This window comes from Physeter macrocephalus, chromosome 4 (genome assembly GCF_002837175.3).
Source record: "Physeter macrocephalus isolate SW-GA chromosome 4, ASM283717v5, whole genome shotgun sequence".
Lineage (NCBI taxonomy): Eukaryota > Metazoa > Chordata > Mammalia > Artiodactyla > Physeteridae > Physeter > Physeter macrocephalus.
This window is the reverse complement of record NC_041217.1, coordinates 73,201,412-73,215,709: the sequence shown is the minus strand read 5'-3', so window position 1 is coordinate 73,215,709 and position 14,298 is coordinate 73,201,412. Positions and strand designations below refer to the sequence as shown.

At 44.8% G+C, this 14,298-nt stretch overlaps 1 protein-coding gene across 1 annotated transcript in view; it reads right to left on the bottom strand.

Annotated features, from left to right (window-relative positions):
• The window catches only part of INTS3 (integrator complex subunit 3), a 38,019-nt gene extending 25,905 nt beyond the window's left edge, over positions 1-12,114 (bottom strand). The window contains exons 1-3 of the mRNA XM_007130264.3: positions 11,945-12,114; positions 3,922-4,005; positions 2,557-2,640 (exon numbers count right to left, since the gene is read on the bottom strand). Of these exons, the coding sequence (XP_007130326.1) occupies positions 2,557-2,640; positions 3,922-4,005; positions 11,945-12,103 (327 nt within the window). The 5' untranslated portion in view covers positions 12,104-12,114. The remainder of the gene's footprint in view (positions 1-2,556; positions 2,641-3,921; positions 4,006-11,944) is intronic.
• Between the last annotated feature and the right edge of the window lie 2,184 nt (positions 12,115-14,298).

Here is a 14,298-nt window from a genome sequence, read left to right as displayed (position 1 = left end):
AGATGACTAAATAAGATTTTAATTGTATGTATAAAAACCCACGAGAGAGAAAACAACCTTAACCCCAACCCTTCACCGCCATCTTTGCCAACACTTTCTTTAAAACAGAGGGGCTGGGCTGGATCACATTACTGGTTAACAACACCAGAGTGGAGACATTCGTTTGTCTTCAAGGATCTCGATGATAAATTCAGTATGAAAATGAAATGCTAAATTTTTTCTAAAGATGTTTTTGATGTGAACCATTTTTAAAGTCTTTATTGAATTTGTTACAATATTGCTTCCACGAGGCATGAGGGATCTCCGCTCCCCGACCAGGGATCAAACCTGCACCCCCTGCACTGGAAGGCGAAGTCTTAACCACTGAACCACCAGGGAAGTCCCTGAAATACCAATTTAACTCCACAATGTCCCAGCCCACAAATGGGCTGGGAAACCAAGGGCATCGGTTCCCAAGGCCATTCACCAACTTGTGAATACTTGCTGCCCTACCACCCACCCTCACCCCAGATCCTGTTCCAGTTGGCATCAGGATTACAAATACATCAGGTTGCCACGCCCGTAGGTCCTTCCCCTGAGGTTAATTCAAACAGCTAGGCCAGGGGACCATGCGCATCCGTCCTTGTCCCTGGGAATGATTTTCCCTTGGTTTTCCTTGAACAAACGACAATGTGTCTGACCTCCAGGTTTCTTACAGGTACACTGGGAGTGGTTTGGGGGAAGAGAACAAAGCCACCAGTTTCACATGGCTTTTTGAGAGGATTAAATGAAATGTGTCTGGGACTTCCCTGGTGGTCCAGTGATAAAGAATCCACCTTCCAGGAGGGAAGGGGAAGCTGGGGCAAAGTGAGAGAGTAGTACTGACATATATACCCTACCAAATGTAAAATGGATGGCTAGCGGGAAGCTGCTGCATATCACAGGGAGATCAGCTCGATGCTTTGTGACAACCTAGAGGGTGGGAAAGGGAGGGTGGGAGAGAGGCGCAAGAGGGAGGGGATATGGAGATATATGTATACATATAGCTGATTCACCTTGTTCTGCAGCAGAAACTAACACAACATTGTAAAGCAATTATACTCCAATAAAGATATTAAAAAAAAAAAAGAAAGAAAGAATCCGCCTTCTAATGCAGGGGACGCAGGTTCGATCCCTGGTCGGGGAGCTAAGATCCCACATGCCGCAGGGCAACTAAGCCTGCGCGCCACAACTACTGAGCTGGCGCGCCTCAACTAGAGAAGAGAAAACCCGCATGCCACAACTAGAGAGAAGCCCGCACACCACAACGAAGATCCTGTGTGCCGCAACGAAGACCAGACACAGCCAAGAAAAAACAAATAAATAAATGAAATGTGTCCGGATACAGTCGAACACAATGCTGGACACAGAGCATGTTTGTTTCCTTCCACACTCCTTTTGTTCAAGGAAGGGGCAAGGAGAACAGTGAATTCCCCCTCTCCAAGCTCTTCTCTGTCAGTGTCATGCAGTTAATGCCAGATACCAGACATATGTTTCTAAACCATCATGCAAGACTCAAGGACAAAGAAAGTGGAAATCTAGAGAGGCAAAAGACAGGATTTTGCTCCTTTCTTACAGAAAGAATGGAATCCAAAGAGATCATCCTGCTCAGTCCCTCGCCTCAGGAAGGACTTCTCTTAAACCATTCTACATAAAGGAGACTCTTCTATTTGTGAAGAACCTCAGACTAATTTTCATACAGTATTCCGCAGGAAGTCTAACTCCAGTGTACTCTTAATCACTACATTATTACTGCCACACCTAACGTTAAGCTGTCTTATTTATTTATTTATTTATCTATCTATCTATCTATCTACCTATCTATTTATCTATTGGCTGCCCTGCGTGGCTTTCAGGAACCTGGGCCACGGCAGTGAAGGCCCGGAATCCTAACTACTAGGCCACCAGGGAACTCCCAAGCTGTCTAATTTAAATCCTGCTTGCTTCAATGTTAAACCTGGTTTCTGTTCACCTGCACTGATAAAACATGCAAACTACAAGTCACGCTCTTCTGGATAAGAACTCTCAACGGACTTGCTTATATTTGTGCTCTTCTCTGGATTAAATCCCAACTCTAATAGCCTTGACTCATAAATCTACAATTTTTTTTTAAGTCTTTATTGAATTTTTTACAATATTGCTTCTGTTTTATGTTTTGGTTTTTTGGCTGCCAGGCATGTGGGATCTCAGCTCTCCACCCAGGGATCGAACCCACACCCCCTGCACTGGAAGGTGCAGTCTCAATCACTGGACTGCCGGGGAAGCCCCTAAGTCTACAATTTAAAACTCTCTAAATGCTTTTTCACTCTCACAACTGCCTTTTCTTGCCTTTTAGCTTCAGAATCTGGAAAAAGAGAAAGGACTTTAGTCAGAGTGACCAATTTACTGAGTGAAAAGGGAGTTGCAACTGTATTTGAAGAACAAGATGATCTAGCCCTGGTCAAAGGGTGTGGTACTATTCCAGTTAAACCATAAGTTCTACCATATTCTCAGATCATATCTGAGAAGGGAGTGTGGGTACAGAGAAGGGAGTCTTACCTTCTGGGCTTGGGCAGGTTCGGTGAGGACAAGCGTGAAGAGGCCCAGGCAGATTTCCTCGTGCTGGGGGGGGCCTTTGCATACCTGGGATATGAGGAAAGAAAAAACTAGTTGTCACTCACAGGAGGAAAGTTCTTGAGCACGGCTGCTCCCAGAAAATTTGGGACTCTTGAGTGACCTGCAAAGGAGAATCATCAACTCTTAAATCTGATGATTTCCTTCTCTTAAAAGTGATGGGGCATCTGTTTTAGAAGAGAGGTGGAGAGAAAGGATGGACCCATACTGCTTTCTCCAAGGCTTGATGAAGGATAGAGGCAGAAAATAAAAAGAGTGTTTAAAATGAGAAAAAAAAAAAACCCTACTCCACACCTTTACCAGACCTTAACAGCCTTTAGTAGAAAGGGAGCTGCAAAGAGTCATTCATGGATTAACAAGTGCACCTACCAAGTCAAGACCTTGGGCAAATCATTGAACCTCTGATATTTGTAAGGTGAAGACATAATAAGAATAATTAGTACTAATAAGTAAGAAATATTTACTGAACATTCACTATGTGCCAGAAACTACTCTAAATCCTTTACATGTATTACTTTGAATCCTTTCAACCTCACAGACTGATTAAGAAATGTAAAAGATCAAATATGTGAGAATGATTTACAGAGAAAAAAGCCACCACAGAACTATGAGTTATTTTTTAAAGTTGTTATTCAAAGACACCTAAGGCTCCAACAGATGGGATTCCCACATTAAGAAAGAAAGAGAGGAGAGGGTGGTGGTGGTGGGATGAACTGGGAGATTGGGATTGACATATATACACTAATATGTATAAAAGAGATAACTAATAAGAACCTGCTGTATAAAAAGTAAATAAATAAATATCAAATACAATTATTTAGGCTAAAAAAAAAACAAAAACAAAACATTACCATTTAGTAACTTATAATTTTTTTAGATTTTAATATGTAAGTATATTCTCTTTAAACATGTCTACAATATGTACTAGGCCTTTTATCTCACCATAAGAAAGGGAGGGTGGGAGGGAAGGAGATGCAAGAGGGAAGAGATATGGGAACATATGTATTTGTATAACTGATTCACTTTGTTGTAAAGCAGAAACTAACACACCATTGTAAAGCAATTAGACTCCAATAAAGATGTTAAAAAAAAAAAAAGTAAATAAATAAATAAAAGAAAGAAAGAGAGGAGTTGGGAAGCCTGGTTCAGGAAACCAAGACCTTAACTTCAACCCCCTAGTTCTTAACCACTGAAGTCTTTCCATCTTTTTTTTTTTCTTTCCAACTTTTTGATCATGTCTGAAAGCTTTCAAAGAAGCAGAAATGGGTACGGGGAGAGTATTATACTCACGTAGGCATTGAGGGCGTCATTGGCCTCTCTCTCTGAGACACCAGTAGTCATCGATGTCACAATGCTCATACATCTTTCCAACCTCTGTGAAGGGGTGAGAAAAAATTCAGAGTGCTCCATACCACCACCTGTGATGTATTTCTGGCCCCCAATAAAGCTTTTTAAAAATTTAAATCTCATCACATCTCTAGACCTAACTACCAGTTTACAAGTCAAGTCACCATGAGGATATAATCAGCAAAGTCCAGAATGTATAACTCACGACAGGCTTCCTGATTTCTTTAACATTTAAATTGCAAGGAAAAAAGCAGGGAGGGAGAACCCCATGTATTAAAAGAAGCTTAAGGGAATTCCCTGGCAGTCCAGTGGTTAGGATTCTGCGCTTTCACTGCCGGGGCCTGGGTTCGATCCCTGGTAGGGGAACTAAGATCCCACAGACCACGAGGCGTGGCCAAAAAAAAAAAGAGGCTTAAGATTTCAACCCCTTGAATAAAATAAGAATCCATGAGTCCGTGCTGATAGATAGATATGTACATACATGATAAATAAAGAAGGGAAAGCTCTTCCTTACAGTGGAATGCCAACTAAAAATGCAGAAGGAATGACAGGAATAATAATTGATTCAGGCAAATATCATCAATGAATGCTAAAACCAGAGGCAAAACTTTCACAAGAGACTATTTACATAGGTTCAAAATACTTACTAATTACAAACAGAAAATAACTGTAGGAAATCCTGAAGGATACCACCTTAACCAAGTGATCAGAGTTAATATCCTAAATAACAAGACAAATTGACAGCTGACATACACGCCTCTGATATGGTGCACTGAAAAGGCTAAACATCACTTCTATGGTTTTCTTGCCCAAAATGAATAATCTCAGTCTAATCATGAAGAAATTTCGACAACCCAAATTGAGAGAGATTTATAAAATAACTGGCCTGTCAAAGTGTTTAAGGTGAAGGACAGAGATAGGACTAAGAATTAAAGAGATAGTACACCTAAATGCAATGTGTGATCCTGGACTGCTATAATGGACATTATCGGGACAACTGGTAAAATATGAATATGTACTATAAGAGTAACGTATCAATGTTAAATGTTCCGACTTAGATAATAAAACAGGGATTATGTAACAGAGGATCCTTGTTCTTATGAAATACTCCCAGAAGTATTTAAATCTTAAGTGGCATTGCGGCTGCAACTTACTCTCAAAACATTAAAATAATATGTATATAGAGAGATAATGAAAAAGCAAATGCAGCAAATGTTAACAATTGGTGAATCTGGGTGAAGAGTATATGAGAGTTCTATGTCTCACAATTTTTCTCTAAGCTTTAAATTATTTTAAAATAGTTATTAAAAAATTAAGGGATATGTCAACTGAATGCAACAAATGTGTGATGCTTGTTTGATTACTGATCTGAAAAACCAATTATAAAAAGAATTTATGGGAATTCCCTGGTGGTCCAGTGGTTAGGACTCTGCACTTTCACTGTTGTGGGCCCAGGTTCAATCCCTGGTTGGGGAACTAAGATCCCGCAAGCCGTGCCACAGGGCGAAAAAGAAAAAACAAAAACACCAATAAAGCACCTGAGGAACTTAAGGAAAAAAACCTTTAAAAAAAAAATTTTATGAGACAGTCAGTTTGAACAATGAGTATATTATTACACTGAGGAATTATTGTTAATATTTTTAGGTATGAAACTGTGGCTATGTTAAAAAGAAAAAAGTCCATCTCTCACAGACATACATATGAAATACCTACAGATGAAATGACACAGCTTGGATTTGCTTCAAAATAATCCAGAGGAGACTAAAGGGAGATAACACAAGATTGCCATGTACTGATAAGTACTGAAGCAGAGTGATGGCTCCAGGGCAATTATACTATTCTATTTTTTTATGTTTGAAATGTCCCTCCAAAAAGAGAAAAACAAACTTTAAAAAAAAAATGAGGGCTTCCCTGGTGGCGCAGTGGTTGAGAATCCGCCTGCCGATGCAGGGGATACGGGTTCGTGCCCCGGTCCGGGAAGATCCCACGTGCCGCGGAACGGCTGGGCCCGTGAGCCATGGCCGCTGAGCCTGCGCGTCCGGAGCCTGTGCTCTGCAACGGGAGAGGCTACGGCAGTGAGAGGCCCGCGTACCACAAAAAAAAAAAAAAAAATGAGTGTAGGAAAGAAAAGGACTAATGAAGAACAAAAGGCCAAACTAAAACCTTCCTGGGTCTCTAGTCAAACAAACGTGGGGAGAGCTGCATTAAAGTCCATCCAAGGACCATTCTTTTTTTTTTTTTTTGTGGTATGCGGGCCCCCCTCTGCTGTGGCCTCTCCCGTTGCGGAGCACAGGCTCCGGACGCGCAGGCTCAGCGGCCATGGCTCACGGGCCCAGCCGCTCCGCGGCATGTGGGATCCTCCCGGACCGGGGCGCAAACCCGGTTCCCCTGCATCGGCAGGCCGACGCGCAACCACTGCGCCACCAGGGAATCCCCCAAGGACCATTCTTAATTACAAAGGCTAACTCTAAGACAGCATGTGCTCAACCTTCTAAGGAGATCTTAAGTCACTGATCCTGTTCCAAAGCATTTAATACTAAACATTGAGAAGATATTAACAAAATGTATCTCATTTAAGTCAGTGAGCCTCTCCATTATTACCACCTAAACTACTTCCTGAGTCTTTTAAAATTTTATCTTGAGGATTAACCCCAAAACTGTTTAAGCAAACCACTTCCCAATTCCCAGTGATAATGATGCTAGCAAAACAGGGACAAAGGCAGACAATTTACCTCCCCCAATCCTAAAGGTCATCACAAAACATCTTGTTGAGAACTACCACATTGTCAAGAACCGACAAATAAGGACAACAGGAAAGAGGTCTAGGAATGAAAGACCACCATGTTTCTCCTTTGACCATCATCCTGAGTTTGCCTACGTCCGTCCCTACCTAAGAGCAAAGCAGAACTGAGTGTTAAGACAAGGAGCTCCCATAGCTACAAAAATTCAACCTAAATTAGGCCCAAAGCCACCCAGGTTTGACAACGTCACTACCCAGCATCAGGTCTGACTATCCTCCAAATTAGGTCAGATAAGCGTGCTTAGCCTTAATCAACAGCACCTGCGTACTTGTGAAAAGGAGCTGTGAGATCACAGGAAAGCTGAGCTGTAAATCTCACAACCCACCACTCCCACAAACTCTGAGATCCATCATTACCTAGCCCAGCTCTTCTATGATAGGGGCAGGGAGGAAAAAAACCTCAGGTTGTATTTTCTCTTTTTAAATCTTATCCCTCTCCTCCTAAGATAGTTATCAATAACTGGAGGACCAGTTCCTCCAGCTGCTAAATCCAGGGTGTTCTTGCTGGCAGCTCTGGGAGGCCTTGCTTATCCGGCCTGGGTTAACAAACAGTTTCAGAGTGGAGGAAGATGGTGAGCAAGCAGCAGCACAGCATCCTAAAACCCTACATATTACTTCCGTCTAAAAGGAAGAAATATCTGTTGAATCAACAGAGATGCAAGGGAAGTCAAAAGAGCAGCTGGCTGAGGAGCCAACTGACAAGCAAGGATGAGAGGATCCCTCCACCACTGGCAAGCCTTAGGCTAATCTTAGGTGAGTTACTTAACTTACCAAGACTTATTTAATCCTTTACTTATAATACCCTGGTTTTCTTACCTGAAAAATAGAGACAAAGCCTGTATCACACGGTTGCTCTGAGGATTAAACAAGATAACATACATGAAAGCACCTAGCAGGTAGCCTCAGTTGAATTAGACTCTATTCCATCTATGAAAAAGCTCAGCGATCACACAACTAAGTCCATGAGGACCAGACCGCCCCCCCAACGCCCCCTGACACTACTTCTAATGGCATGCCCTCAAAGATCCCTGAAAACTGAGCCCTCCTACTACAGGACATGGGTAAGTCCCTGACCAGGCTGCAAAGCTTCCTCTCCTACTTTTGCCTTCTACGAGAGAAGAGTAACGGGAGAGGGGAGGAGGCCTGACGGATGGACCCTGCACCAAGGTCCTCACACAAAGCTGGATACACAGCACTACGGGCTGGCCTAGTTTCTAGCTATGATGTAACACAGAGACCTTGGACTAAACCAGGTTTCTCTAGGCCCCTCCTCGATATTCTAAACTCCACTCAGAGGCCTGAGTCAACTCTATGGGTCACTGCCCAGTCAAGAAATAAAAGTGGCCTCTTGGAACAGGGAGGCCCAGCTAAGGATGTAGAAAGTGGGAGAGTCCAGAATTTGGAGGCATGGAAAAAAGCAATGAGGAAAGAAATGTGAGGGTCAGTCCTTCCTAGGCAATAGAAGTATATAAAAGATGCTGCTCTTCCTGAACTACAGAAACTACTTTTCCAAACAGAGATGGGAGAACTAATTACAAATCATTCAGAATGACTGAAGGACCACATCCCCTCAAAGAGGGCTGCAGGAAGCCAGATCCCTACAATCAAGCAGCAGTACCCCTCTTCCCCCCAGTCTCCAGAGGCCCTTTGTAAAGATGGAATCACACACGCAGCTGCCAACAATTGCTGGCAGAATGACTCTGTTCAGAGTCAGCCCTTCACAACAGCACCTCAGAGAGCTGAGTAAATATTTACCATCTCTAGGAGCTTCTAAAATAATTTTTCTAGCACTAAAACTACCTGACCATGGTTTCCATGACAGCAGCAGTAGATGGAGTGGGGGTGGAAAGCGGGGAGGTCTTCTAGTTTGCAGGTATACACCTGAAGCTGGAGACTGAAGTCTGAGGATTGCTCTAACCTCTCAGTTTCCCCTCCCTCAGCCAGGTGAACATACAGTTTGTTAAAAACTGTATATTGGGCTTCCCTGGTGGCTCAGTGGTTAAGAATCTGCCTACCAATGCAGGGGACACGGGTTCGAGCCCTGGTCTAGGAAGATCCCACATGCCACGGAGCAACTAAGCCCGTGCGCCACAACTACTGAGCCTGCGCTCTAGAGCCGGCGAGCCACAACTACTGAAGCCCGCACGCCTAGAGCCCATGCTCCACAACAAGAGAAGCCACTGCAGTGAGAAGCCCGCGTACTGCAACGAAGAGTAGCCCCTGCTTGCTGCAACTAGAGAAAGCCTGCACGCAGCAACGGAGACCAACGCAGCTATAAATAAATAAATTAATTTTAAAAAACCCTGTATATTAAATACTGCCCCTTTATGGGAAGTCAGTGGCCTTGAGGGACTAAAATCCAAAGGCTTAAGGAAAAAGAAGATATGATCTGACCTACAAAATCCCCAAGGACCCACATTAGTAAAGAACTACTGATCGAACTGGGTTCCAAGTACTCTACAACCAAGAGTCACTTTTATGTTAAATGAGGATTTAAGGGGAAAAAAATTAGAGATGACTCAAAGCCCATTCCCTGGAGAATCTTCACAGACTGGACGTGAATTACTCCTTGGAGAAAACCTGGAAGGGACATAGCTCTAACCAAATGCAACCCTGAGACCTGTCCACAGCTTAAGAGGAAGTTCTAACTTGTTTGGGCCACAGCTTCTGCTTTTAGCCTGATTTCAAAGTGGACAGGGTCCTTCTCCACAGAGGAGTGACCGGGAGCTTTGAAGGCTTGTGAAACTAGGAGCTACATGTTCTAAACGCCTCCAATCTTTGGCACTATTTTCATCTCATTCCTCAAATCTGGACGGGGATGGGCAAGAATTCCCCATTCAAAGAGAAGAACAGGGCCAAAGAGAAGAAAGTATACAACAAATGTTCCCTTGGGTAGAAGAGTCACAGTCCTTGACTGGGATGCTCTTCACCAGTGCTTCATACTCCAGGCCTCTAAGGGCCTTTCCTCATCACTCCCAGCTGTAATGACTCCAGTCTCTTCACTACCCTCGCTGGGTTTTTGTTTTTACCTTTCTTGTGAGTGTGTTAACTCAGTCTTTAGATGATAAGCTCTGGAAGGCAGGCCTTGGGTCTTCCTCATTCTATTTTCCTATCAGACTCAGCACAGAGTAAGTATGTATCTGGTCAGGAAGCTACTGCCTCTGTGTTCCTGGGCAATAGGTGGGCCTATGCTGGAAAATAACCAAGCCAGAACAAGCTGAGATCAGTCAACACCAGGTTTTGAAAACTTCTGTGTGCAGAGATCTGTGAGGAGACCCAGAGGAAAAAACCAGTAAGTCTTGACCTTAGAGACACTTTCGTCTAGTGGGAACCCCATACTGGGAAACACATAACCATGGGGTTAAAAGCAGTGGCAAGGCTTGATGGAAAATTCAAATGCAAAGAGCATAGGGCAAAGAAGGAAAGAGGGGAGGCCGACACATTCTGGGAAACATCTACACCACAAAGGATATCAGGAAAAAAAGGAGACCCTCCCTCCCCCTTCTCTCTGGAAACAGTTGAAAGTTCACTCTCAAGACAGTGCAAAAAAGCAAGAAAATAAATGCTTCCTCTCTTTAGTGGTCCCCTTCTGCCATATCATTTCGCTTACTAGCAAACGTATCACTGCTCAGAAGAACAGGATGCTGTGGTACAAATTAGAGCAGGACGACCTTTCCAGCAATCACGGTGGGGAATAAACAGAGTTTCACCACCCTTGGGGTGTCTTCCCCTCCACCCAACTGGTGTAGGGATCAAAGGTAGTCAATGACTTTCTTGCTACAATTCTAGAGTTTCAGTACTAGAACACAGGGCTCAATAAATACTTTGACAATGACAGTGGCCATTTCTAAAAAAGCAGACAATTTAAATTGCCAGTTAATCCTGGCAAAGTCACTTGTATTTATTTTGGGAATACATTACTTTTAGAAGTATTGTTTATGTTCCTGATTATATCTACCTTAGCTGATAAAAACAACAGCAGAAAACAAACTTTGATTCATCTAAATGCACACAGAATTATAGGGGAGAAGCATGATGGGAAGCCAGCCAGTCTGTGAACAGACACTTGTGATGGATAATTCACAAAGTTGCTATCCAGCCGCTCCTTGATTCACAAAGCTCATTTTTGCATGTATGTTCTACCACCTTGTATCTTGTATCTGCACCAACATTTTTTTCAAATTTAAACTATGAACTCCACCTATCTGCTTGACCACCCTCTAACATCTGATAAAGAGCAGTGACAAAGTTAGAAGCAGGGAAATGGCCAGTGAAAAGCCAGAGCCTAATAATTTACTCATCCTGTCCCTGGATAACCACTAAGTTGAATGCATTAGGTCTTATAAACAGTCCATCAATCAGGTCCCACTTCTGGGTATCATATTCCTAGTACGTCTTTTCATGTATAGCAGTGGAAAGGGATAAATGATCAACTCTGGATTGTCAGGGACAGGGCAAGAGGAACAAGTCGGGGAGGGTCGGGTCAATTATTCAGTAGTCTAAAATCCCCATTCAGGCCCACTGCATCGCCTCACCCTACCCTCTTTCTCAGCATCTATGTGTTCTCTCCTTTGTGTGTGTGCTACCTGGTTCTGAAGGAGAGTCCCCTAGGTCCCATTCACCCCGCACCTCACCCCACTACCTAACAAAACACAACTCACTTTTCCTTAAGTCCTTACTCATTCTAAATGCCCAGTTAACATCACTGGCAATTGACGGTGTCTACATGAAGTCAATACTATCTAACAGGAGGGTCCACGGTCTACTGCAAGCTCCTATCAGCCCCCCAGACACCTACACACACATAAATTACTTCTCAACTCAATATATGACCTAAGATGAAACAGGGTAAATATCAATAATAGCTGTGGCCTGTAATGGGAAAGGAATGTCAAAAATAAATTCAGTTGATCTGGATGCTGTATCCCTTCCTCATCAACACCGCCCCCCCCCGCCAATTTTCACATTAGTAGCTGCTGTTGCTGTTTCGACCTGTCCAGGAAGTTGACCCACACTTCCTCCTTCACGAGCAGGAAGTCTGTAGCAGTGTTTGTGCTGTCTTAGAAAACACGTGAAGGCCTCCTCCCCCACCCGCACCCCGTATTCGCTCCAGTTTCCCTCCTCAACCCCATTTCTTAACTCCCTTCCCCACCCCCCCACACCTACCTCCTCTAACTCATCCTTGGCATCCAAACTGGTTGAAAGTAGCAGCCTCCCCCCTCCTGGGGCTCCTGCTCCCGCTCCTCCTCCACCTCCCGCTGCTCCCGAAGCAGCTGCTGCTGCTGCTGCTGCTGCTGCCGCCCCCTTTCCCTTCTGTAACTCCATGGCTGCAGCCGGGAGACGGGAAAAGGCCAGGGAGTGGATGGATGGGAAGTCCTAGAAAGGGGGAAGTGGGGATTGCCAGGGACTGGGGGGCAAGAGGGACAAGTGGGGGAGGGGAAGGAACGGTTCCCTGGCCTCTCCACTCCTCCCTCCTCTCCGAAGGGCCGCTCCTGTGCAGGAGGCAAGGCAGACGGGCCTCCAGGTCCTGCCTCTGGAGTGGCAGTGCTGAGGAAACACCGTTAGCTCTTAAGTATGCTGAGGTAAGGATCTGCACCCCTACGGGAAGGATAGGAGAGGCTTCTGTCCCTGAAGAAGTGGAAGAGGAGCCCTTTCTGGCTTCTGACCCTAAGAAAAGCAGAGAAAACCCTAAGTTTCTGCCTCAGGAGGTGGGGGAAAGAGGAGTCCTGCCCCTGAAGCATGGGGTAGGAAACCTTCCTGGCTGGTGCCCCAAGGGTTGGGGAGCGAGGTTCCTTTGGTTCCGGCCCCCAGGAGTGAGGGTGAGGCAGTAAGCGCTATAGGAGGACCAGCAGCTTCTCCCTACACCACACAGAGTCGGCCATGGTGGAAAGGCGGGGGGTGGGAAGACCGAGGGCGACGGCGGGGGAGGGGGAGGAATCGTGGAGGCCCGCGCCGGAAGTGAGCAGTCGCTGTCCCTGGCCTCCGCCAATAGCGGCTTCCGCGGTGGCGCTGAGTCTCGAAGGAGTAGGCCGACGTCGGCCCGCTGGCCTTTTCCCGGGCTGCCAATGGTATTGAGCAGAAGAGAGACCGGCCTGATAGACAACCGGTGTGCCCAATCACATCTCTCCTTTGCTCTCGGAGGGCGGGACGTAACTACTTCCCGGAGGTGGGGCGGCTGTGAGAGATTATCAGGAAGGAGAGAGGCTGCGCCTGCGTGTATTAAAGCGCGTGCGCGGCGCTGGCTTCCGCCCTCTTTTCCTCCCTTTTTCGGAAGCTAGGTTGGGTATGGGAAGCCTGTGCTGTTCCTAGGTAGCTTTGGGAAACCCAAAGGCTAGCTACGAATTGATAGTGCATTCACTATCAATTCGCAGGAAGTGGAGCCCTAACCCTTAAGCAGTCCCAGAGCAAGTGTCATCGGATGGTGTGGAGCCAGCTCCCGGAGCTAAGAGTACGTCACACAAGCCAGTGTATGCGTTCATGCAAATGCAGTTATCAGCCGGACGTTGCCAAAAAAAAAAAAAAGTTCATGGACCCACTTGTGCACTAGAATCGTGCACTGATTCATTAGAATCGTGCATGGGTTCATTATTAGAAAGGCTTCTGGAAGCCCTATATTGTCCTGCTGCCTTATCTGTGTTCGTGTCAGCATTTGTTCCCAGCAGCCCAGTGTGGAAGCTTGTTTTTGACATTATTTTCCTCCCGTATTCAGTCACTAAAGGCTGTTTGATTTTTTTTCTTAGAAATGTCTCTGGTGGCTTCCCTGGTGATGCAGTGGTTAAGAATCTGTCTGCCAATGCAGGGCACACGGGTTCGAGCCCTGGTCTGGGAAGACCCCCACATCCCGCGGAGCAGCTCAGTGCACCAAAACTACCCAGCCTGCGCTCTAGAGCCCACAAGCCACAACTACTGGACCTGCGTGCCACAACTACTGAAGCCCGCATGCCTAGAGCCCGTGCTCTGCAACAAGAGAAGCCAGCGCAATAAGCCCGCGCACCTCAGTGAAGAGTAGCCCCCGCTCCACGGAACTAGATAAAGCCCGCACGCAGCAACAAAGACCTAACGCAGCCAAAAATTAAAAAAAAAAAAAAAAAAGAAATATCTTTGGAATTTGTTCCTCTCTAGCCTATATATATATATATATATATATATATATATATGGTATATCTTTAGGGGTTACAATGGATTCTAATCCATTCAACATCCTACCACTTCTCTAATCTTACTAAACTACCCTCTCAGGCACTTTCTAAATTTCCCAAATCGTTAGTAAACCTATCTGACTCATCCCTACCGAATCAATATAGTCTCCCAAGACCTTAAATTCCTATAATTTAAAAAAAACTATGTCAGTAATAAAAGCTCGTAACAATTCAAATATTAAAGTTGAAGTGAACCTTCTTTTTTCCTTTTCACCCCTCCAGTCTTACTTCTCTTGAGTCACCAGTGTCACTAATTTGTTGTATATCTTTCCCTACTTTTTCAAACATGCATAAACATATCCACAGTTTATTTCTTTGGTT